Below are 26,219 nucleotides of genomic sequence, written 5' to 3'. Positions count from 1 at the left end.
TGCTTGTACTGTAGGAATTTGGTTTGAGATTTGAGACAGACACAATTTTAGCATTTAAGGCCCTTAAAAACACTTAGAAAGTAGGGTATTGTCAAAAGAAACTTAACACACTGTAAATAACCCCCTGTGAGGGAATGGAAAATAACCGTGGTTGGAAGGACAGGTTGACTAACGATTGATTCTAAAATGTCACTGATTCTAAGAAACATTGCCTTTTAGTAGCACCCTATTTGAGAGACATGACTACATTTATGCAAACAGAATTGCAACATGCGTTCTTCTTTTATGATTTTAAGGAATACATGCAAATTAGAAATGGGGAAATCAGAATTTGCGTGTTTATCTTCCCCACTGCATGGCTTAGCAAGACCCAGGCAGAGATCCGATACTCACTGCTGCTTTCAATGGAATATTGGATATTCAGTCGCCACCTAGGAAATGCTTGTTGAATAACTGTTGTGGGTAGACAGCGGTGCTGTGAGGTTGGGCAGGGAGGGGCTGAAATACTGATCACACCTCGGGGCCTTGCTAAAGCCTGGTTTCAAGGTCGAGGGGATAACAGTTCAGAGCAAGTATGAGTGTGCGTGGGTGTTGCAGTAGAGAATGTGGTTACACCAGAGAAAGAATGGCTAAAGACAGTTTCAGGGTGTTTGAAGTTGGAGGCCACAGTGTTGGAGAAATAGTAAGGAGCATAGGCAGGGCAGGGAGGTGAGGACCCGAGGTGTCCTTTTGAGACTGGCCAGAAAGGGAACAGAAGATTTGATTAAAGAGCCAAATGCAAACTATTCACCAAGTGAAATGCTCTGGAAGAGTCTGAAATTGTACATCAGCAGTTTCTTTTGACAAATTTTGGCTGAAACATTAAACAAAAACAATGGTCCAACTCAAAACTCTGTGATACCTTTAGCTTGTTTATATAATAGGGCTTCAAGGGTTTAATTTAGAATATTTCTGTGATGAATAACTGGCTCTTGTTCATGTAAACAAAGTACAGCCTGCACGGAGTAACCAAATCTTTTTCATCCAGGTCACAGCTGTTTTGCTGAGGAGAGAACTTTCCTTTTTTAGTGCCTTCTCACCTTGGTAAATCATGACCAACACATGTAAAAGCCCTTTTCCAAGCTTTACTCACTGCTCCCATGGAATTCCCATTCAAGAATGACCTTTCTTCTTTCCTTTGCTCTCTAGGATACAAAAATACTCAAAATTGGGTTTAGAAAGCCTTGGACAGGAATAGGAGATTTGGGTTTTCTGTGCAACTTCGATGAAGTCCTTTTCTCTCTCTGAGCATTGTTTTGTTTTGTTTTGTTTTAGTCAGAGGGGTGACTTTTTAAAATGCTTTAAGAATGCTCTGATGTTTTATGTCAGTGCTATCCAATAGAAATAAAATTTAAAACACATATGTAATTTTAATTACATTTAAATTTAAATTACATTTAATATTTTTTAAACTTGAAAAATAGATGAAATTAATTTTAAAAATAGATTTTATTTAACACAACATATCCAAAATATCATCATTTCAACATGTCATCAATATTTTAAATATGTTTATTTTACATTCTTTTTGTTTGTTTGGCGGGGGAAATCAGAAGTTTCTTGGAAACCAGAAGTTTTTTGTAAAGCAGGCAGAAACTAATTTGGAGATAAAAACGTCCCTGAAATGATGTGAGGTGACTCATTATCTGTTTATCCCACTTATTATAAATAATTGTGTATTTTGTTATAGAAATATTAATACACTTTATTCCCATTTCCCCAGACTCTGCTGGGGGAATATGTACCATGTTACTTTTCCAAAATACACTGAATTTCAAAATATCTCTGGCTTTGGGAGTTTCAGATAAATGTTTTTCAAACTTATGGTAAGAAATGTATTTTATATTGTTTCTCAGGGTGTGCACACACGCACATACACACACACTGATACACACACACATACACCTGAAACAATTTTTTTTTTTGAGACAGGGTCTCACTCTATCACCCAGGCTAGAGTATGGTGGCACAATTGCTGCTTACTGCAGCCTCGACCTCCTGGGCTCAGATTCTCTTCCTACCTCAGCCTCCCTAGTAGCTGAAACCACAGGCATGTGCCACCACACCTGGCTAGTTTTTTGTAGAGACAGGGTTTTTGCGTGTTGCCCAAGCTGGTCTCAAGCTCCTGAGCTCAAGTGATCTGACCACCTTGGTCCCCCAAAGTGCTGGGGTTCCAGGTATGAGCCACTGTGCCTAGACCCAACAGAAATTTTTTGAAAGAGTATGTGCCTTTATTAGATGGTATGCATTCAAATATTTTCTACTACATGTATTTAACAGACTTTATTTTTACAGCAGTTTTAAGTTCACAGCAAAACTGTTTTTTTTTTTAATTTTTAAAGCTACCAGTGCTAATGCACTGAACTGACAGCATAGCCCACCTAAACGACTATGCCCATAGTTTCCAAAGCACTGCTGTGGGCCCTGTACTGGGGGCCATGGACAGTTGCACAGGGATGTGAGCATCAGTCAGCAGAAAGAGAGAGGAGAAAGGCTTCTGTTGGGGAGGCAACCTTCCCCCGCACGCATCTATCCCTAGGCCTGCTATACTCCACTGTGGTTTAAATAGCACCAATTACAGCCATACCCCTCGGTGTTTGTTGGCCATTGTCAGCAGTTTTCTAGTGGTTTGGCCATGGTTTATCCAGGATAATTACCTGGTCCTGTTGATTTCATGCTTGGACTTTTCAAAGGGAACAAGAAAGTTAGATTCTGTGAGGCCACTGTATGACCTTGAAAAATTGGGGTATGCCTTATATAGGGAATGGTTTATATGGAGCCACCATTTGTTCAACCTTCACTTCTATATTAAAAAAGACTTTTTAGTCATCAGTGACTAAAGCCTAGCTTGTGTGAAAAAGGGAATTTATTGGTTCTTGTAGTTGGCAGGTGCAAAGTTAGGTTCAGGCATGGCTGGACCTAGGGACCCTCGCTATGTGATCAGGGCTTTGTCTCTTTCTCTAGTTATTAGCTTTGTTCTCTTCTGAGCACTGGCTTAATCCTCAGACTGGATAAAGAGGGGTCTCCTCTAACTCCAATTATGCATCCTTATGGCTTGCAATCCCAAGAGAAGAAAGATCTCTTTCTCCCAAAGCCCATATAGCAAATCCCAGATGACAGTCTCGCTTGAATTAGTTGAACTTATCACCAGGGCCTGAGGGATGACCAGACCTCAACTACATCCCCATCTCCTATGGCTTAGCTGGGGCTGGTCAAATCTGAACCATATGGAATAGGTCCTCCCATTGTACAAAGAAGGGGAAAAATAGACCAAATGATTAATTTCCACTCATTATTGATCTCTAACTTCTTCAAGGCTTAAGAGGACTGATTTCAAGTTGATATGGTTCAGAGAAAGGAATTACACACAGGCTCTCTCCTGATTATTGGTTCTTGTCCATTAGAGGTGCTACGATCAGCAGAAGCAGATTAGTCTAAGCTTGACAGCCATTCAGAACCACCTGCGATGTTAAAATTGCTCCTTTTTGTGGCGGCTTTTGCTCTCCCACTCTTCCTAATATTAAGGATCATTTTAGGCAGATGCTTTGCTTGTGCTGCCGCATAATTTAACAATCACGTTCCATCCATTTCATCAGTTGTTTTGGCCTCTATGTTCTGGCGTCTGGCACTGAGGACTCAGGCGTGAAGGTTCCGGGATGGCATTCTTTCCACAGCTGTCGTGCTCCATGAGCCAAGAGTTGCAGCTTCCACTCTTGTATCTCCCATCAGGCTGCCCCAGAGGGCTCCACGATCTTGAAATCCATCAGCACTCCCTAGAATAAGTGAAGGTCTTTCTTTACATCCTTCCATCTCCCAAGACGCCATGCCTCTGCTCTACTTGGCCCCCGGGTCTTTGGAATTCCCCCTTCCATTTCCACCCCTTTTGTTTCCTAAGGCAGATGGAAGTTTGTCTTCACTGTCCTCTGTCCACTTATCGTCTGTCCCCGACCCCAGGACTTGGTAACATTATATCCCAGGCTTCTCAAGGTGCTTTTATTTGGATCTTTTCCCACACTTTGCTGTCCTTAGAATGTTTCTGAAGTCCACTCTCTGTACAGTCTGTTTTAATAAGCAAATCTTTACCAATGTAAGGTCGACTCAGAGGAAGAGGATAAACTCTAGGCTTGAGGCCAGAAGAACCCGTTGATTCTGAGTGCTGAGACTTGCCGTGTGACCCTGGTGGAACCACATAGCCTCCTTTGGCTTCAAATCTGGGGATGGTGATGCCTACTTCACAGAATGAACTAGAATTGGATCTGCAGACTGCCTGGTCCAGATTTTGGGGTCCAACAATGCACTGGTAGTTCACTCTCAGTTTGCAAGCAAAGGAAACCCAATTCAGGCTGCCTTAAACAAACAAAGAGGTTGCGTTGGCCACATATTACTGAGTGGTATGGAAGAACAGCTAATTTGAGTCATGGCTGAATCTAAGTGCTGAAATGATGCTGTCAGGAATCTTCAGGCCCCGTTTCCCTCCTCAGGCGGACTGTTTCTGGAGATGGCCACAGAAGTTTCAGGCCAACATTCTAGCAGCTCAACCCCGAGGAAGGAGAAGCCCATTTCCTAGTAGTTCCAGGAAGAGTCCCATGGCTGATGCTCATTGGCTTGGCTCTGGTCATGGGTCTGTCTCTAAGCCAATTATTGTGGCTGGGGAATGAAATGCTCTGACTGGTTAGGTCCAAGGTCATGTGACTGCCCATGGAGTTGGATGTGGAGTTTTAGTTCCACAAATATAGACAGTAAGGAAAAGGAGTTTCCCAAGGGAAATTTGGCTCCAAATATGAGTGAATGGATGCGGGGGAAGGAGGAAAAGCAATAGGTATCCACTGAACACACTCATGGATTATTCCTTCCGGGGCAATGTTGATAGTGCCGTGCCATTTGCCAAAAGGAACATTGCCTGTTGTGGCTGCCAGAGGAGTGGAAAGGGGGCAGACAGGCAGAAGGATGGAGAAAAAAACCAAAGGACCTGGTAGCCACCTCTCAAATCATAGCCTGGAGCTGACCCTCATTCTTTTGACCTCCTGTTTCTAGTGTTGGCTTTAACCTGTTGAAACCTGGGCTAAGCTACAGAAAACTTTGAAAACTTTTGCTTGTTCGTTCTCAGTACTGTATGTTTCTATGAAGGTGGTTTCCTGCAGGGGTTTAACCCAAATTCCTCCTCAACTGCCCCTGTTGCTGTCTACCAGGACATAATTTAGTAGTCCTGTAAAATCAAACAGGACATCTCCAGTTGCTTTTTTTTTTTTTTTTTGGGAGACAGAGCCTTGCTCTGTCACCCAGGCTGGAGTGCAGTGGCTCCATCTCGGCTCACTGCAACCTCTACCTCCCTGGCTCAAGCAATTCTCCTGCCTCAGCCTCCCGAGTAGCTGGGATGACAGGCCTGCACCACTATGCCCAGCTAATTTTAATTTTTTGTATTTTTAGTAGAGATGGGGTTTCACTATATTGGCCGGGCTGGTCTCAAAGTCCTGACCTCAGGTGGTCTGCCCTCCTTGGCCACCCAAAGTGCTGGGATTACAGGTGTGAGCCACCACTCCCGGCCTACAGTTGCTTTTTTGAAGCTGTCTGCTAGAATTATAATGTGTGTGTGTGTATTTAGAGTCTATGGAGAGTTTTCTCTACCACTCTCATAGGAGGAATGAGGGTTTTACTTAGCAACCAGCATTTAATTTAGTATAAGCACTTTAGGAGGTTATTTTGTGATCTTCACATTAATCCCACGAAGGAGGTACTATTATTAGCCCTATTTTACAAACCAGGAAACTGAAGCATAGAGAGACTCATTAAGCTCCCCAAGGCCACACAGCCAGTATGTGGTACAGCCAAGAGTGAGCCAAGATGTGGAACTAATATTTAGGCAATTTGAATCTGGAATGTGGTACCTGTGGGAAGGGTGGGGGTGGCTGCTTCTTGCAAGATCAAGAACCCAGGGCAAGGGGAACCTGACTCTCAGGGCACTTCTGGTTCAGGGGAAGCATAAGTTCAGGTGAGAGACACTGTAGGTTCCAGCAGCCCTCAGGGGCCAAAGAGGCTTGGAGGCTTGGGGCAGGGGGTGGCCCTGGAGGCCTTTGTTTCTCCTACCCAGCTTCCTTGAAGCCCCAAGGAAGGGCTTTTGCCTGGTGGTCCAGTGGGCACCTAATCAGCCTCGTGTGCCTCCCCCCAGCTGACTCCAACGTCAGAGTGGTGGTCACTTTGGATTGCTGGGGCTGATTTTGACCTACTTGGAGGCAGGGGCCTGGACAGGATGAAAAGGTCCTGACCAGAACACCAGTCCAATGGTGTCTCATTACTTTTGCCAAATGCTGGAAGGAAACAGTAAATCTGAACATACGGTGATTTTCCCCCCTTCCATTCATCCTTAATATGTGTCTTTTTTCTCTGGTACAATTATCAAGTAAACAGAGACAACCTTAGATTTACGGCCCCAAATGAAAACGTAGCGGCCCCTGCACAACTTCTTTTCTCTGCGTAAAAACTCTGTGCTCTTCTGTGTTGAGGAACAGGGGAGGCTGTAAAGAAAGAGTGACAATTTCCCATAGCCCCTCCACCAAAAGATAATTGCTGTTATCATTTTCCAGCCTTCTTTTTTCCTATCCAACACAGCCTTTCCAATGTGAACTCGAGTGACCCCCAACAGCCTCTTATTCTGAGGCTAAAATGGTTTGTGCTGGCTGTGGGACTTGCCGTGCAGGGAGATACCCAGCTAAACCTTTGTGCCTCCCACCCGCATAACTGGCCCCCGCTGCCTCTGAATGAAGCCACTCTTCTGGTAGATTGCATTTAAGGAATGTCTTAAATGAACTGAGGAACAAAGGCCTCCCGGGACCCAAAGCCTCTTTGTCTGGCCTGGACCCTGGTGGCTGCTGGAACCTGGAGTGTCTCGGATCTGCCCTCACGTGCCCTCTGAACTGCTGGAGTGCCCCAGGGGTCGGGTTTCTTTCACCCTGAGTTCCCTCTGATTCTGATCCCTAGGGCAGCATGCCACTCCATGCCCTTCCCACCTGTACCCTTGAGAAAATTCTCCCACCAGAACACCATCCAAAAGTAAGATGCCTCCTGTCCTTCCAGCCCATCAGCTGCCAGGGGCTGCCTCTGGTGGCTTCAGAGATGTTAACTGGCCCAGATGGGACTTGTGAGCCCTTTGCCCAGGTCTACTAGACTGACCAGCCCAGACACTTAAATAGGAGGAGCTTTCATTAGTGAAGGCAGGTTGTATGCATCTGTCTATCTGTTTAGAAGCCTTATGTTCATCAGATGTTTTCCAAGCACTGACCTTAGCAAAGCACTATCTAGGCACAATGGGGGAGGAAATCAAACCAGAAGATGTAGTCCCTACCCACACAGAGCCTTCAATTTCATTGGGGACAAAGGACTTGCGTCCATGGAACAATAGAGAACAATAAAGACGGCTGAATTGTCAAGTAATAGCCCCGTGTGCTTGGGGCTATTACTGGATGGACACGTCGTGCTTCTGGGCAGTTTGAGACAGAGTGGATGTGGTTCTTGGTAGGACTGTGGTCTTTTCTCCCTTTCTGTGCTTGGTTTCACGTCTTCAGCTGTGACTGTGTGACTTTTCGAAGGCCCTATCTGAGAGGCTCTGGTTCCAGCTGGCTGCTAAGCTGGGGTTGGAATTCTGCTCTTAGGGAGCTTTGTTCATCGGAGGGGTTGGCAGTGAGGAACTCGCGGCAGAGTGAGGAACTTGCGTTGTTCTTCCAGTGTTGCAAGCCACGGCCCAGCATCTGTCCCATCTCAGCTTCAGCGGCTCATCTGGGAATGCGGAGGGTGGGCTGTTCCTGGCGAAAGTGTTTTCAGTGATGAGACTCAAAGATAGGTGAGAAAAAGCAGATCTTGCACAAATGATGGCAAGATGACCCTTGTCGGTCGGGCTTGGCGGGAGCAGAGCATTCACAGTGCTAGCAAGTGAAGCAAGCCTCCCCGCCCCCTCGCCATTTCTTGGAGATGGAGAGAAAGAAAAACTTCTTGAGTATTTACACTGGAGAAAGTTATTTACATTCCTGGCTCGGTTTACTGGGTTTCAAGCAGGCAGAAATGACTACGGTCTGCTTTGGGTGCTGATTTTCAGTGATAAGAGCTTAAGCAGGACAAAAAACTGAGTACAGTGATATGTAAACATATAGCTGTCTTGAGACATCTTGACCCTTGCCTTCACACTCAGGTTTTTGTGTTTTTTTCTTTTTCAAGAGACAGGTTCTCATTGTGTTGCCCAGGCTGGATTTGAACTCCTGGGCTCAAGCAATCCTCCCACCTCCAGCGTAGCTGGAACTACAGGTGCATGCCACCATACCTGGCTCAGCCTTCTTTTTTCTTTCTTTTCCTTTTCTTTTTTTTTTTTTTTTTCTGAGACTGAGTTTCGCTCTTGTTGCCCCTGCTGGAGTGGAGTGCAATGGCGCAATCTTGGCTCACTGCAACCTCTGCCTCCTGGGTTCAAGTGATTCTTATGCCTTAGCCTCCTAAGTAGCAAGGATTACAGGTGTGTGTCATCACGCCCAGCTTATTTTTGTATTTTTAGTAGAGGTGGGGTTTTGCCATGTTGGCTAGGCTGGTCTTGAACCCTTGACCTCAAGTGATCCATCCACCTTGGCCTCCCAAACTGCTGGGGTTACAGGTGTGAGCCACCGCACCCAGCCCCAGCCTGGCCTTCTGCACTTTTACTGTCCAGAAGGAAAAGGACTTTAGGAGAAAACACATTTTCAAGTGTATCTGACTTTCTATAACAGGCATGAGCCTAGAAAGTTCTACATGTAGATCAGAATGGTCATATAGGAGCACTATGAAAGTTTGCGTTTTAAGGAACTTTACGCATAATTTGATAAGGTAAAAGACTTCATAAAGCAAGTCGTCACAACTTTAGGTAGTTCTTGACCTTGGCTGTGCATTAGACTCACCTGGGAAGACCGAAAAGTCCTGCCCCAGGTCACACCCAGAGCAATGACAGCAGAATCTCTGGGGGTACACCCAGGCATCAGGATTCTTGTAAGTTCCCCCAGTGATTCCAGTGTGCAGCCCGGGCTGAGAATCACTGCTTCACCTTGTGTATGCATGTCTCTGAGTGGCCACACAATTACGTGAACTTAAAGCAGGGCATGCCGTGTAAAGTCAGCAGTAAGGTGCCTTCGAGAGCATGGCAGTCTGGTGTGGGAAAGCAGGAACTGCTGTTCTGTGCAGAAATGCCCAGCAGCGGGGCTATAAAGATTCTTCCTACATCTACACAATGGAATGCTATGTAACAAGAAAAAGGAGTGGACTTCTCATGCCTTGCAACCTGGATGAATCTCGTATGCCTGATGTTAAGTAAAAGAAGTCAGACTCCAAAAGCTATCCGTGCTCCCACGCCTGCTCTGGGAGTAGGGAAGGGGCTGCCTATAAAGGGCACAAAGAAACTTTTTTCGGGTAATGGGAAGGCTCTGTGCCTTCACTGTGGCAGTCGTGATTAACACAGCTGAGGGTATTTGTCAAAACAAATAGAATTGCACAGTAAAAACAGGAGAGTTTACTGTATTTAAATTATATCCCAATAAAAAAGTTTTTGTTTAAAAAATCCATTGCCTTATCAACAAGGAATGGGTAAGTAGAATGTAGTATATCCATATGATGGAATTGTATTCAGTCTTAAGGAGGAAGGAAGTAGCCATACCTACAACAACATGGATGAACCTTGAAAACATCACGCTAAGGGAAAGAAGCCAGATGCAAAATGTGTATGAAATACCCAGAATAGACAAACCCACTGGACCAAAAGCAGATATGTGGTTGCCAGCATCTGAGCATAGGGGGAAATAGGGAAGTCACTGCCTAATGAGCTCTCCTTTGAGGTAATAAAAAAAGTTCTGGAACTAGATAGTGGTAATGGTTGCACGACATTGGGAATCTTAACACCACTGAATTGTAAACTTTAGGATGGTTAAAGTAATAAATTTTATGTTATCTGTATTTTATCATCACACACACACACAAAAAAGGCTGGGTGCGGTGGCTCACACCTGCCATCCCAGCTTTTTAGGAGGCTGAGGCAGGAGGATCCTCTGAGGTCAGGAGCTCAAGACCAGCCTAGGCCACATAGCACGACTCTGTCTCTACAAAAAATTTAAAAATTAGCAGGGTGTGGTGGTGCATGCCTATAGTCCCAGCTACTCATTGGGGGGCTGAGGCAGGAAAATCACTTGAACCCAGGAAGTCAAGGCTGCAGTGAGTCATGACTGCACCACTGCACTCCAGCCTGAATGACAGAGCGACACCTTGTTTCAAATAAAAAGGTAAAGTAAAATAAAAATAAGAAAAAAATCCTGCTTTCTATGAACAGGGCAGACATACAGTAGATATGTGGTAAAGGCTGAGTCAGTGTTTTGCATTTTTGAAGAAAAAGGGCATTTGCTCTGAGGTCACCCTTGTTAGGTGGCGTGAGGAGTATATTTTTCCAGAAGCTCATCTTGGGAACTTGAGAGCTCTCTCTGATCAGGAGGAAGATCTTCGACGTTTTCCACTCTCCCTGGCATCTACAGGATGCTGTTGCTTCTCGCAGAAAGCTTCACAAGGCTCGTAACTCTGACTGCTCCCCAGCAGTTGGGCTCGTGAGGATAATACACTCAGTGGCTTGATCTTGGGAACTGTCGGGGCAGAGGGGTGCATGTCTTTCTACATAAAGGTCTGCTCAGTTTGACGTTGGGAAGGAAAATCATGCTCCATCTCAGGTCTTCAGCAAATGCAGCTGAATAAATAAAAATGTGTGCATAAAACAGCAGGGAAACCGTGAAGAGTGGCTTTTTCGGCGTGTTGGGAAGACGTTTATGGTTGGGAACTTAGTGACCAAAAAGCAAGACAGCCTCAAAATGAGAAAAGCTGGGGGAGGAGGTCATCTGGAGGAAGAGCTTCACCAAGGCCAAGCGCAATGAATCGAGCAGTTGAACCGCCCAGCCCTGCGTGGGCCTTGGAAGTCCCGAACAAGAATCTTATTGACCCTAAGCAGACAACCCTGAACTTTAACAGAGCTGGGATGGAAAGCCCGCACAAGGGCCTACAGTTTCCAGAATGAACAACACATTTATTTCTCCCTCCCTCCACGGGAGGACGAGGAAGAGACCGAAATGAAAGTGTGGGGGATGGTGGGGGAGAAAGGAAATGTGGTGAGCGAGTTCCAGGGCCTCAGGGTGATAGCCACATTCCTCTAAGGGATGCCCACCCCTCCCAGCCCTGGGGGTTGATAAATGTCACTGAGGTTGGCACACTGGGGCCTTGCCTTTGTTGATTGTTATTTCCTCAAGCCTGTGGCTGGACCCGGAAAGGGTGTGTCTGGAGGACAGTCGCTGATAGCCTCCAGTGTGCTTAGCACCTTGTCGGACACCCAAATCTATAAAACTTGACCCCTGACCGGAAAGAGCTTCTGCCTAGCCCCAGAGATAGACACACACCCAGACGACTGTGCGCAACTGGTTTTGACAGTCCACAACCTAGGGAGGCAGATGCCAGCAAGACAGCTGAGTGCCGCTGGTCACGGTGGCTTTATGGAGAAGGGGCTTGGCTGGACCTGGAACAATGATGGATCCAGAGAGGAAAGGAAGGAACATGCTTCCCTTCTGACTCTCTCTCATCCCCGGGCCTGTGCTCCTTCAACCCTGGGGCTTCCCCTTCACCTGCCACAGCCTAGAAGAAAAGGAGGGTATCAACATGGTCCTCAGCAGACAGCACCAAGAGCTGCTCTCCCTAGCACATCTGGCTGGCCCACCCGCTGCCTGGTTCACTACGGTGTCTGATGGTTTTTTGCATCTCCACCCTCCAGTGCCTACATCGGCAGGTCCTGTGGGTTCTCCCTATCTCGTGTCTCCAGTCCACTCTTTCTCTTCATCCCTACACCCTTTGCCTTGTGGTGTATGAAGGACTGAAGGGCAGGAGCCATGACTCAAATATACTTTCCTGGCTCCCTGGGAATGACTACAGCCAATGGATGGATGGCAGACACAAGTGCTTTGAACTTGGACATGCTTGGATATGATCCCCCATGCCACTACTTATCAGGGATGTGGCCAAATCAGGTTGTCATTCAGCCTCCTTAGCCCATTCCCACAGCTGTGCACTTGCAGGGTGGTTGTGAGAATTTGGGGGGGTAGGGGCAAAGCTAATGGCATGGTGCCCAGCTGCCATGATTAGCTCACACCCTCATCATTCCATATGCACTAATGAGTCTATCTAACTGGCCTTCCTGCCTCCACTGCCAGTCCTCTCCCATCCGTCCTCCCCACAGCTTCAGGATTATTCTCTCTAGTCTGCTTAAAGAACAGCCTTGCATGGCCCTGCAGAATAAGGCACCAACTCCTGAGCAGAAGGATGAAGCCCTCTTCGTCTGCGTCACCCCCAGTCCACAGTTCTGGCCTCAGAGCCCACCTTCTCCCCTTTGAGGCCCACCCCCACCCACCTCCATGCTCCATGTTCCCCTGATACCCAGAGACACTGGCTGGTTTCCCAGACGCACATGTACTTTCAGGGCTCAAGTTTTCTGAGCATCTCATCCCTTTTTCTTTTTCTTTTCTTTTCTTTAAGAAGGAGTCTTACTCTGTTGCCCAGGCTGGAGTGCAGTGGTGTGATCTCGGCTCACTGCAACCTCCGTCTCTCAGGTTCAAGCGATTCTCCTGCCTCAGCCTCCCGAGTAGCTGGGATTACAGGTGCACGCCACTACCCCCGGCTAGTTTTTATATTTTTAGTAGAGACAGGGTTTTGCCAGGTTGGCCAGGCTGGTCTCGAACTCCTGACCTCAGGTGGTCCACCCACCTTGGCCTCCCAAAGTGCTGGGATTACAAACATGAGCCACTGCACGCAGCCATCCCTATTTCTTAAAATGCCTCTGCCCCTTTCCAGTGAGCTCCTATGCATTCCTCAATGACGAGCTACAATTCCTTTCCCTGATAAACGCAGAGTTTGCCCCACTTTCCTTATTGCATTGCTGGTCCTTGTAGACATCCCTGGATTAGTTCTCTTCTCACCCTGGGTTCACTAGGTCTCTGGAAGGGCTGAGGACCCCTTGGGGTCACCTTTGTCTCCCCAGGGCCAGGCCCAGCTCTTTCTACTCTTTGGCTTGGTACATATTGGCTCTTGTGGAATAGAAACAAAGGCTATTTTCCAGGAATTGGGCAGCTTTTGGGAATAGCCAAGGATGCGGAAGTGAAAACATACTTACAGTTTTTACGGTTTTTTTTTTTTTTTTTTTTTTTTCCCTGAAGCGGCAGTGGAGGGACAGCCTTGAGAAGTTCAGAATTCAGGAAAAATGCAGCTTGAGACCCCAATTGCCTTACAAGGCCCTTTCACTTTCCCTTGTGCCCTGAAGCTGAGTTCAAGGCTCACTGTCGTTGTCCTCAATTTATTTTCCCTGGTTTGGCTTCTTTAAACTCACTGCTTTTGAGTTCCTGCAGCTGACAGGAAACTCATGAATAGTGTTAGAAACAAAACGCAACACAAGCTAAGGCCTTTTAGTTGGGAAAACATGCTTTATTCTTTCTATTAAATGCTTCTGTGGGCCAGCCTGGTAGATGCTGAATCAATGCTCGTGGATTTCATAGTAGGAAATGTTTGTTTGCAGACCATCAGTGCTCACATTTATAAAGCTGGATTATGGTCCCTCCTGACTTTATCTCAGGCGAGAGTTGAAATTTTGCCGTCATCGTGCTCCTTTCATTTCCTTGTTTAGTTCAGTTTCCCCACCTTGGTGTTGTCTCCCGTTCTTCTCTGGTTCGGCTCAGTCATCCAGGCCCAGCAGCACCATTGCCTTAGATGAGGGTGCGGTGATGCTGGCAGTGTGGCTCTTGGCCCTTGGTGAGCAAGTCTGGTCACAGCAGGGCACGGGGCTGAGGTCCCCAGCTCCAGCAGAGAAGCTCCCCTGGGTCAGATGGTGGGTGCCCTACTGGTTAAGGTTAAGGTCAACAGGGCAACTTTTGCTGGGTGATGCCCATGGTAACTGATCCTGCCGATGCTTCTCTGTCTGCTGAGAAGCTCCTGTGACCAATGCTCTTTGGGCAAACACTTGACTACCTGGAAGAGCTTAGTCTCTGCCCTGCACTGTGGTGTGCCCAGTGCCAGCTGCCTCCCTCCCTTCTTGCTGGTTATTTGTAAATCTGCTTAGTGTCATGGTGGGATTGACCAGCAATGCCAGGGAGACAACGGGGCGGCGGGGTGAGGTGAGCAAATGAGTGCAGGCTTCCCACAAAGTGCCTGTTTCTCCTTAACCACTGACTCGCCCCTAGACTGACACAAATGAAGGGCTGCTCATGCAGATGGGGAGCTCATGCTGGTCTGGAGCAGAGTGATCACAACGAAAGCAGGAGGTGCCAAGGGTTCTAGATGGTGGGCAGGTTGCTGGGGTCCAGGTTTCAGAACAGCTCGTTCATGCGGTAAACTCTAGGAGTTGGTTTCATGGAAACCATTTGGAGGAAGAATTGTTTGGGTTCTCAGTGTTGCGACTGTGTCATGTAAGCTAGAGAAGTGGAGGAGATGCTTTTAAAAATCCCGTCTGTTCCAATATTTTAGCTAGATAGGACCTGCCAGATACCTAGATTTTTAGTGGACTTCTCTTTGCTCTTAATCCAGGCCACAGAATTCTTTCATGTACAAAGTAAGTGGATAGATTTGCTTTCCTTTCATTTACTCATTTAGTCAACAAATGTTTATTGGACATTGTGCTGAGCCCTGGAAACATGAGCTCCACATAAAGCCTGTCCTTGGAGCTTGCATCTAAATGGTGACACAGACAGCTACGCCATGATGCAGTCAGAGCTTTGAGAGGGTATCTCAGTTTCTTATTGCTGCAGTAACAAATTACCAAACTTAGTGACATAAAGCAACACGAACTCATTCATTTACAGTTCTGGAGATCAGAATCTCAGATCTAATCTGAGAATAGGGGCCACAGGGCTCTATTCCTCCTGGAGGCTCTAGGAAAGAATCTACTTCTTCACCTTTTCCAGATTCCAGAAGCTACCTGTGTTCTTTGGCTCATGGTCCCTTCCTCTATCCCCAAAGTCAACATGGTAGCATCTTATCTCCCTGACTCTTACCCTCCTACCTCCCCCTTATAAGGGCCCCTGTGATTACACTGTGATCGCCTGCACAAACCAGGATAATCTCCTTGATTAAATCACATCTGTGAAGTCCCTTTGCCATGTCAAGTAGCATGTTCACAGATGCGGCGGGTTAGGTCATGGACATCATTGGGGGCCCAATATTTAGTCCATCACAGAGGCCAGTGCTGGTAACATGGGATTATCTGTTAAAGAGGTCCAGAGGGCCGGGCGCGGTGGCTCAAGCCTGTAATCCCAGCACTTTGGGAGGCCGAGACGGGCAGATCACGAGGTCAGGAGATCGAGACCATCCTGGCTAACACGGTGAAACCCCGTCTCTACTAAAAAATACAAAAAAAAAACTAGCCGGGCGAGGTGGCGGGCGCCTGTAGTCCCAGCTACTCGGGAGGCTGAGGCAGGAGAATAGCGTGAACCCGGGAAGCGGAGCTTGCAGTGAGCCGAGATTGCGCCACTGCACTCAGCCTGGGCGACAGAGCGAGACTCCGTCTCAAAAAAAAAAAAAAGAGGTCCAGAGAAGGTGTCTCAGGAGGAATGTTATCCAGACCAAGACCTGAGGTGTTACAGCGGGTAGCTCGTTAGGTTTGAGCCGGGAAGGAGAGGGCTCCCCACCCCGCCCCACACACTAGGAGTGCTGGATGACCACCAGGTGATGGTCAGGCAGTTGTTAACTGTTTCTCTAAAGGAATGATTGGTCACAGCCAGTGCCAGGGAAAGGCAGGCTCCTCATAGAAAACACCTGAAACCAATCAGCAGCTTCCCAATAAGATCTCAGGAGTAGGAGAAGTAAGGCGAGGTCCCGGAAGTATGCCAGCGTAGAAAACCCCAGGTAAAGCGGTCAAGCCTCACACTTGGTTTCTCAGGTCGCCTATGTAGCCGTCTTCCAAGTTGGACTTTGCTTCTTTTCCTTTCCTTACTGTTCTAAAGCTTTTAATAAACTTTCACTTCTGCTCTGAAACTTGTCTGTTTCCCCTCCTGCCTTATGCCCCTCAAATTCTTTCTTCTGAGGAGGCAAGAATTGAGGTTGCTTCAGATCCGTACGGATAACTAACACTGGTAACAGAGGGACAAGTGTGATTTAGCAGAGGGGAAGACCATGATGTATGAAGGCCAGGGAAGGAAAGAGGGGTGCAGTGTCCGGGCTGTGGAGTATGACAGTGACCACGGGTGAGGCTGCTGCAGTCTGCAGGGCTTTGGAGGCCAGGTAGGGCTTCTGAGGAACCAGGTGTGGCTTTTTTTTTTCTTCTTTTTTGATCTGGAGTCTTGCTCTGTTGCCAGGCTGGAGTGCAGTGGTGTGGTCTCAGTTCACTGCAATCTCCGCCTCCCGGGTTCAAGCGATTCTCTTGCCCTAGCCTCCTGAATAGCTGGGAACACAGGCGCACGCCACCAAGCCCAGCTAATTTTTGTATTTTTAGTAGAGATGGGATTTCACCATGTTGGCCAGGATGGTCTCGATCTCCTGACCTTGTGACCCACCCGCCTCGGCCTCCCAAAGTGCTGGGATTACAGGTGTGAGCCACCGCGCCCGGCCCAGGTGTGGCTTTTAATCATGGACAACCCGTGAAGAGATTCGTACTTTAAAGTCATGCAGCCAAGACGAGGCTGAGAACCATAGAACTTCAGAACTGGAAGGAACTTGACAAAGCATTTGACCTAAAAGACCTAAGAAGTAAATGGGCCGGAAGCCCCCAGAGAGGATCCGGATGGGAGGAACCCTCATTCTAGCCACAGCTCTGAGAGCAGAGCTCAGCGGCCCTCAGAGCACTTTGGAGGTAGTACAGTCTTAGTTTTCACAAGCACGCTGTGAGTGCAGACGTTTGCAGTGGAGGAGATAGAAAGTCGGCCGACGAGGCCATGGTCACTCTTTCAGCACCTGGTAAGCCTGAGGCTTCAGCGGAGGCTGTTTCTCTCCAAGCCAAGGGCCTGGTTCTCTCTCCCTGTGGCCCTGGAGCTGAGAATCCCATCTTCTGCCCAGTCGCCCCACACGCTGCCAGACCTCACACCAAACCCTTCCTCTTGGGACCAGAGGGTTCGAGGTGTATCTGAGCTGGGCCTTTGGAGAGAGGGCAGCCACTGTGAGTTTCTTCTGTTTCCTGTCCCTAGCCCTGGAACAGCTGCTGACGGAGTTGGATGACTTCCTCAAGATTCTTGACCAGGAGAACCTGAGCAGCACAGCCCTGGTGAAGAAGAGCTGCCTGGCGGAGCTCCTCCGGCTTTACACCAAAAGCAGCAGTGAGTGTGGGCCCCGGGCGGTGCAGAGGCCTCCACGCAAATAGAGATGGCTGTGAGTCAGTGTGGGCTGCCATAGCTAAGGACCACAGGCTGGGTGCTATAAACGACACTTCTTTTCTCACGCTTCTGGAGGCCAGAAGTCTAACATCAAGATATCAACAGGTTTGGTCCCTTCTGAGGCCTCTCTCCCTGGCGTGCTGATGGCTGTCTTCTCCCTGTGTCCTCACATGGGTTTTCCTCTGTGTCTGTGTCCCAATCACCTCTTCTTATTTAATTAACTTTTTTGAAGCAGAAGCTCGCTCTGTCACCCAGTCTGGAGTGCAGTGGTGCGATCATGGTTCACTGTAGCCTCAAACTCCTGGGCTCCCAAGTAGCTGGGTCTACAGGTGCATACCACCATGCCCAGCTATCTTTTTTTTTCTTGTATTTGTTTTTTGTAGAGATGGAATTTCACCACATTGCCCAGGCTGGTCTCCAGCTCCTGGGCTCAAGCCAGCCACCCTGCCTGGGCCCCTCAAAGTACTGTGTGAGCCACTGCACCCAGCCCTAATCTCCTCTCTCTCTGTCTTTGAGACAAGGTCTTACTCTCTTGCCCAGGCTGGAGTGCAGTGGCATGATCTCAGTCCACTGCAATCTCCACCTCCCAGGTTCAAACGATTCTCCTGCCTCAGCCTCCAGAGTAGCTGGGATTACAGGCGCCCGCCACCACGCCCAGCTAATTTGTATTTTTAGTAGAGACAGGGTTTCACTATGTTGGCCAGGCTGGTCTCAAACTCCTGACCTCAGGTGATCCACCCACCTCAGCCTCCCAAAGTGCTGGGATTACAGGCGCAAGCCACTGTGCCTGGCCTTAATCTCCTCTCTTTATAAGGATATCAGTCATAGTGGATTAGGGCCACCCTAATTATCTTATTTTAACTTAGCTACCTCTTTGAAGACCTATCTCCAAATGCAATCATATTCCGAGGCATACTGGGTGCTAGGATTTAATATACCAATTTAATATACGATGGTGCAGTACTGACCCGACTTGGGCTGGAGCCCTAGAAATCTCTAGCCACTTGACACAGCAGCCTATGAGTGAGGTTTTAAATGAAGTATTTTCAAAGCACTCTTCCCTGCTGGTTGAAAGTAGAGATGCAATAATGAACTATAATAATAGCTAGGGCTTACTGAACAGTCTCATGAGTATATGTAATAACCCATTTCATCTTTAAGACATCCCTGTGAGGCTGGTGCTATTGTTATAGAGGGGAAAACTGAGACCTGGAGAGTTTAACTTGCCCTGTATTACACAACCCAAGGGAAAACATAGTTGGAAGACTTTGTAAATTACAGAACCCTGAATCCATAATTTTTCTGTCTTTTTAAAATTGAGATCATTTACCTATAAAGTGCACATATGTGAAATAATCAATTCAGTGAGTTTTGATAATTGTATACCCCTGTCTCCTCATCACCCAGAACAAGATATAGAACATTTCCATTATCCAGAAAGTTCTGTCTTGGCCATTCCCAGCCGCCGAACACAAGCAACCATGGTGCTGATTAATGTTGCCTGTGCTGGAGTTCTGTATAACTGGATTCATATGATGTGTACTGTATGTCTGGCTTCTCTGGAGATTCATTCATCCATGCTGTTGAGTGTGTCTGTAGTTTGTTCCTTTTATCGCTGAGTAGTATTCCATTCTGTGAATATATCACAGTCTGTTTATCCTTTCACTTAACTGATGGCCATTTGGGTTGGTCACAGATTTGAACTATTACGAATGAGGCGGCTAGGAACATTCTTGAAAAAGTCTTCTTGGGGACATATGGTTTTATTTCTAGCAAATTCAGATTCCTTTAAAAAAGGAAAACCCTTTTTGTGAAGTCGTAACAGTTGAGTTGATTTTTATGTCAGATGTTTAAGAACTGGAAATGCTGTTTGGGGACAGTCAGGGACCGTGTGAGGGCATGTAATCCATCTGCCTCCCAGCGGGAACAGGCCAAGTCCTGCCAGGGAAGGGAAGTCTCCACCTGCCCCGGCCATCACAGTCCAGAAATGCTTCCTTGTGTCCAACCTGAATCTGCCAGACTACATTTCGAGGACTTTCCCCTTCCCTGTTCCCTGTGGAACTAGTTTCTATTCTCTGAATAAGCAGTCGTAAAGCCGAGGCATGTTGCTATATGCCCATCTGCCTTCTCTTCTGGAGGAATCATCTGCCTTAGCCTCTCATCAGAGGTGTTTTCCTTCAGCCTTTGCAGCTTCCCATGCTCCTGAAGGCTTTGTAGGGAGCGTCCGCCTGCCTGCCTGCCTGCCTGCCGCCACGAGTGCTGGTCAGCGGCACATCAAAGCAGCCCACCGTGGGAACGCAGATGGGAAATCCACATTACAAAGCGGGAAAGTTAGAGGGGGATGGTTCACTCCATGAAGGATTTATCAGTGGAATCCTCTAAAAAGCACACTCCCCACACCACTTCGATATGCTCCACCTTGAACGCACAATGATAAAAAAACGCTTCTGTTGGGAACGGAAACCACCTGTTTGTGATAAGTCTGACCCGTGGTTCTTGGTGCTAACCACTCTGGCAGCGCCTCCTATATGTGGTCTCTTTTTTGAATTAACCTGTGATGTGGCTTCCTGTAGGATGACCTTTTTGTTCTGCCCTTGATCAGCTCTTATAAAGTCAGGCCTTCCCCTTCTCCTTGGACTCCGCAGCTCGTAGGGGGTGGGAAGCTGCTGAGAACTGGTCATGGGTTCCCCAAGGTGAATCACCTCCAGAGTGCCACCCATGCACAGCCACACTGAGGCCTGGGGCCTGTATTCTCAGAAGCGAAGCCCACTTGTTAATAGCCACTGTTTAACAGAACTTCCCTTCCGGCCCTCTTTGTAGCCCTTAGACCGCAGATTGGGTACAATAGCAGCCAACATTTACTGTGTACTTTCTGTGTCTCTGTACTTAATGTAGTAAATGACATGGATGACATCATTCATTCCTTATCCCAAACCTTATTCCCATTTTACCGGCAAGGAAACCAAGCCTCTGAAAGTCACTTTCCTGAGGGCACACGGCTGTGAGGGCAGAGCCAGGGCTTGGGCCTGGACAGGTGGACCTAACCTTGTCTCCCCCTGCTCCATTGTGCTTCAGTAACTGTTGTGTCGCACAGGACAGAATCTTAAACAGACATACCACACCTGAAATTACAGCATTCTTTCCCTTGCCCTCCCAGACCCACCTCTACCCAAAAATTAGCTCAGCCTGTTGAGACTTGTAGATGGAGGCAAGGTGATCATCTCAAGATAGCTGTGGTCCACACAGGCTGAGCTGCTAGGACTTCCACACATTTTGGGCAGGATGTGTATGTGTGCATTTATACTTCGCAAAGGGAATTGTCTCTTTTGAGTTTTCTGATCTTTGTGTTTTTTTTTTTTTTCCTCAGTGTAACAATTTTTTCTACCCTCTTTGCTTTTTGTTTGGATGGAGAGGTCCAGGCATAGACTAAGATCTGTTTATTGAGGGCTTGGCTCCCTGTGGTCTGTTCCAGCCTTCATCAGTGAGAGCTGTGTCCCTACCATACCAGCCCTTGCTCCTGCCTCACACTCCTACTCCCACCCTCAGAAGTTCCAAGGACGTTTCAGTGGCTGCCCCTCTGATCAAAGGCACTTCAAATGCTCTGTATCCAGTGGTAGCAAAGAGGTTCATGTTCCTCCTCCCCACCCTACACCAGTTCTCTGGGAAGGACTATCCTCTGCAGACCTCCAAGCACTTTGAGCTCATCTTCCCAACACATTCAGGCCATAGTCATTTCCCACCCACTGTGTAACGATCAGATTCAGGTATGTCTCTCCTGCCAGACTGTGGAGTTCACAAAGGCAGAGGTAACATCTGTTTTCTGCTGTATCCCCAACACTTAGCACAGTGCTGATGCTGAATACACTTCTTCAGATAGTTGAGTGAACGATAGAAAGTTCTCCAGCCCAAGGCTGCCGCCTCCCAGACAGGACTGAGCAGTCTGGCCTCCCTGTCAGCGACCTCACTGACTAAGGCCAGGTTTACTGTATTTTTCCCACAATTGCAGAAGGTCTTGGGAGCCTCTTACTTCCCAACCTGGATAGTCCTAGATTAGCAACCCTCTAGGAATCAAAACTAAGTCAGCCTCAGCCTGCAGCGCACCCGAGGTGGGCCGATGCACCCTCATGAAGTGGCCAGTGTGAGTTTTCTCTGCAACTTACAAATTGTCATCTTAGAGAGAAAGCACCTGCTCAGAATCTAACATTTAAAACAATAACATCTTGTCTTTTATTTTTTTGTATAGGTGTGTGAACTTAATGATATAAAAAAATAAAACGAACACTGAACACTATTTATGTTCTTCCAGTTCCTTTTCTGATCTTTATCAGCATTATCTGAATATTTTGTGGTTTTCCTCTGTTTTCTGCTTGACATTATTTTTATATTTAGAATTGCTGCATGCACACATTTCCATGTGTTGACAATTCATATACTTTTTCTTTTTTTGCTATTCTGAAACATGATCTTATAATCAAACTCTAGGTCTTGAATATCTTTGTAAACAGACACAGAGCTACCTTGCTAGTTTTCATGATTGGGTAGAGTTCAATGCTGGGTGAATCCTAATGTTTAACCTATTGGTAGACATTTACGTTGTTGTTGTTGTTTTTTTTTTTTTTTTTTTTGAGACGGAGTCTCACTCTGTCGCCCAGGCTGGAGTGCAGTGGCACTATCTCAGCTCACTGCAAGCTCCGCCTCCTGGGTTCATGCCATTCTCCTGCCTCAGCTTCCTGAGTAGCTGGGACTACAGGCACCCACCACCAAGTCCGGCTAATTTTTTGTATTTTTAGTAGAGACAGGGTTTCACCATGTTAGCCAGGATGGTCTCGATCTCCTGACCTCATGATCTGCCCGCCTTGGCCTCCCAAAGTGCTGGGATTACAGGTGTGAGCCACCGTGCCTGGCCATATTTTGTATTCTTTTTTTAAAAAAATTCATGCAATATTGTAGTGAATGTCCTTAAATACAGTTTTCTTTAAAGGCTAGAGTTTATTTGTAGGATAAGTTTCTGGCAGTAGAAATGCTGGGTCAAAGAATATGAACACAAAAACATAGCCTCCAAAATCATCTCTAAAATGGCCATGCCAATTATACACTCTTCAGTAATCTATTTAGTTTTTAAACATGACTTGCTGTTGTATATGTTGATGTGCCATGGTTTGTTACCATTTTCCTGTTGTTGAGCCTTTCAGTCACGTCCCATGTTTTAAGCTGTCATTTTTCGTCTTAGTTGTAAGGTTACCTTACTTTCCAAACCCCCTAGTATCTGAGTTTTGTACTCTTGAAAACTGAAGAGTTTGGTTAAAACAGGCAGTATTTCATCATGATTGTTTTCCATACTATGCAGACAAGAAAACGGAGGCACAAGGGTTAGGTGCTTTACCCAGAATTCTGCCATTATGGCAAAGCTTTGGTTGAGACGCCCTCTCCTGCCTCTCCCTGCAGGGCACTTTTCCCCTCTGCCATGTTCTGGAGAAGGGACTGACCCAGCCCCCTTTGAGTCTCAGTGGGTGGGAGTCTGTGAGTTTCGGTTCACTCCATTCGTACCTCATAGCTCCCACCATAAACTGCTGCAGTCCCTGGCACAGGGGTGACATTGCTGACTGGTCCTGGCAGGGCAAGGCACCAAGATGACAACCCCAGGTGCCGTTCACTGAGGCTGTATCCAGCCCATCCTGTTCCTCTTGGCTCTTGGGGCCCTGCTTTTGCAGGCCTGTTGGCTGGAGTTTGGGTGGTCTGTGGCCGTGGAACAGAGTGACGCTGAACTGCTTCCTTCGCCAGAGGTTAGAATTGGGTCCTTTGGCTCAGTAACGCAGTCTCCAACCACTGGAATTTATCAGCCACAAGTTTCTAGGAAATGCAAATTAAGGCTGCAGAAGAAATTCAAGAGGATTTTGACAAAGAGAAACCCTAGGACGAGTTTCCTCTGAAGACTTCTGAAGAAAGGGTCCTTGGGGGATTGGAAGTGGAGCAAGAGTTAGGAGGCCAGCTTTTCTCTGCCCAGACAGGCGTGGGAAAGGTGACTTAGCCTGCACAGAAGTGGTTTTGAAGGAGGGCATGGGTTGTGCCACTGCAGGGTATAATCCATAGGGTAGAGCAGGTGGCTGGTGGCTCTTCAGTTCTTATTCTCAGGATACTCACCCCTTTAAACTCAAAACTCACGTGATTTGGCTATTCAGGTCCCCCTTCACCCGTCCAATGGCCCCCTACCTAGAGGCCTCTGAGCTAAACTTCCAGGTCCTCAGTGTGACCTGGCTTATCTACACACACTCGGATTAGCCCATTCAAGTAATTTAGACTAGGGTGAGAATGACAGGAAATATTTTACAATTTAAATGAAATGCTAGGAAGCCCAGAGACCTCTCTACTTGGTGGGATACAAGGCAGATCTTGAACTTAAGATTTTTTTTTTTTTTTAAAGACTGAGTCTCACTCTGTTGCCCAGGCTGGAGTGCAGTGGTGTGATCTCGGCTCACTGAAAACTCTGCCTCCCGAGTTCAAGTGATTCTCCTGCCTTAGTCTCCTGAGTAGTTACGATTATAGGCACGCCACCATGCCTGGCTAACTTTTGTATTTTTAGTAGAGACAGGGTTTCACCACGTTGGCCAGGCTGGTCTCCAACTCCTGACCTCAAGTGATCCACCTGCCTCGGCCTCCCAAAGCACAGGATTTTTATTCCTTAAGTTATCCTTCTGTATCTTACCTGCCCCCGCCCCCTCGGCCAGGCTAGAAAACCAGCAGTCAGCAACTTGTCATTTCTCTTTTGCAAATCTGTCAGCTCTTTCCATGTTAGACTATTCTTTCAATCCACTGAAAATGCCGTGTGCTTTTACTGGAACCCAGGCAGATGAAAACGGCTCTGGGGTAACAGGGTTTCTGGCTGGAGGCCCTTTCTCTTCATGAAGTCACACAAAGCCCGTGTCTCCTTCCTTCTGCAGGCTCTGATGAGGAGTACATTTATATGAACAAAGTGACCATCAACCAGCAACAGAATGCAGAGTCTCAAGGCAAAGGTATGAGGCTGGGATCACTGACGGGATGGCCACTCCCGGGATGAGGGAAGGTCCACGCTGGTTCTGTCCCACCTCTTCTTCCTCCCAGCCGGCACACAGACCCGCCTGGCGGAGTTATTTTTGGAAGCCACATTTTGGTTGGTGGTATTTTGGGTTGATGTATTTTGGGATGTTTCAACAGGCCACCCCCTCCTTGCCCATTGGATAAGGAATCTGGCCCTAAAACTTTTTGGCTGTTCCCAGCATCATCCTAGGAACAGGAAGTCATAATTCAGATGTTCGAAGAAAGCAGCTGTGTGTGGTGCTGATCCCACGGTTCTGCCTTTATGTCTTTTGATAGAAGTCTGTTTTGAGGAAGAGGAGAGAGAAATAAATGGTGGTGTCAGCAACTGCCTTAATAGTCACAGATGATGTTCAAAGGTGCTGTCTTTGGTGGAACGTTTTGTCTCCCATGGAAAGGACATATGTTGTCTTCCATGGTGCCTCCCTCTTCTGCTCTGTTCTGCTTTCTGCTTTTCCCTTAAAACCTCCAGGGAGGGGCCTGGCAAGACCTCGGGGAGGCCCAGAGGTATGCAGAGCTGCCTAGTTGCAGAAGAGGCAGGCTAAGAAGCACCATCTCCTAACTCCCAAGCCTGTGACTCAAACACAAAGGCTTAGAGAGGGGTGGGAACACAGCATTGCAAAGCACTCAGTCCCGTCAAAGGCTTGTCTCTGAGACATCAGCCACCAAATCCCCGAGGTCGGGCCTGCCTGAGACTGTCTGTCCCAGGGCTGGGTGAAATGGACAGGCTCAGAAGTGTCTTTGGCACCTTTCCTTACAAGTGCACCGAGGGTTGGTGGCCTCACTTCCCCAGTGTGGCTCCTTCACTTCCTGCCCCTCACCAAGCCTGAGACATGGCAGAACTCATCCAGATGAGGTTGGCCACTCTGGTGGGGGTCGCTTGCCTTCCGGGTATACTGTGGGAGGAAAGAGCCATAATCACAGGGTCCATGCTGAGAGTGGCTCAATATAGTGGCCGCCAGGCAGCTCCTCTGCTGGCCGAAGCTCTGTGGCTAGACCATTTTTTTGACGTGGGGTGGGTAGGGGAGCAGGTACAGAGGCTGCCAGAAACACCAGGCACATGGCTGGGGCACTCCTGTACCCTATTCTTGGAGGAAAAACAACTTCAGCTCCAGAAACCGCCTGCCTGGATAATAAACGCCTCAAAAAGAGGTGCATGTGCATGTGACCAGGAATGGTGCATGTGACCGGGCATTCCTGAGGAAGGAGACCCTGTGTGAGGCTGCTCACCCCTCACTGAAGCCTTCTCCTTTTGCTGCCCGCAGTGCCTGAGGAGCAGGGGCTGCTGCCCAATGGGGAGCCCAGCCAGCACTCCTCGGCCCCTCAGAAGAGCCTTCCAGACCTCCCACCACCCAAGATGGTAAGTGTCAGTCCAGGACCCCTGATTTCCCTGATGTGAGCCCCTTGAACGTCCAGTTGTCCTCACAGGTGTCAGCTCACTCAGTGTCTGGCATTTTCTGAGCAACTGCTGTGTTCAGGGACGGGGACAAGGCACGGGTAGGGACAGAGCAAAAGTAAACCTGCCTACAGGGGATTTGCTTGGGGCCGCGGTACTCCGGATGCTGAGGGTGATGGGTCTGGGGAAATTTGATTGAGTGCCACCTGACGCTACTCAGGCTCTTTATCTAGTATCATGTGAACAGGGCCATGAACAGCTGTGGTCATCAGCCTAGGCCACAGTGACCTTTAAAAAATTTGCAAGAGCCAGGTATAGTGGTGCATGCCTGTAGTCCCAGC

The 26,219-nt window shown here is 47.7% G+C and overlaps 1 protein-coding gene across 50 annotated transcripts in view; it reads left to right on the top strand.

The window, feature by feature from the left end:
• The window catches only part of AFAP1L2 (actin filament associated protein 1 like 2), a 108,156-nt gene that overhangs the window by 45,624 nt on the left and 36,313 nt on the right, over positions 1-26,219 (top strand). For 32 of the 50 annotated variants that reach the window (XM_074002807.1, XM_074002806.1, XM_074002793.1 and 29 more), the window contains 3 exons: positions 17,223-17,351; positions 24,347-24,421; positions 25,748-25,842. In XM_074002807.1, coding sequence (XP_073858908.1) covers positions 17,223-17,351; positions 24,347-24,421; positions 25,748-25,842 — 299 coding nt within the window. Of the gene's footprint in view, positions 1-16,877; positions 16,996-17,222; positions 17,514-24,346; positions 24,422-25,747; positions 25,843-26,219 lie in introns of those variants that run through there. The other 18 variants (XM_074002810.1, XM_074002809.1, XM_074002808.1 and 15 more) reach the window with 3 other exon arrangements.

Source organism: Macaca fascicularis, chromosome 9 (genome assembly GCF_037993035.2).
Source record: "Macaca fascicularis isolate 582-1 chromosome 9, T2T-MFA8v1.1".
In the NCBI taxonomy this organism is placed as follows: domain Eukaryota; kingdom Metazoa; phylum Chordata; class Mammalia; order Primates; family Cercopithecidae; genus Macaca; species Macaca fascicularis.
Note: the sequence above shows the minus strand (reverse complement) of the source record. Positions and strands in the feature narration are given on the sequence as shown.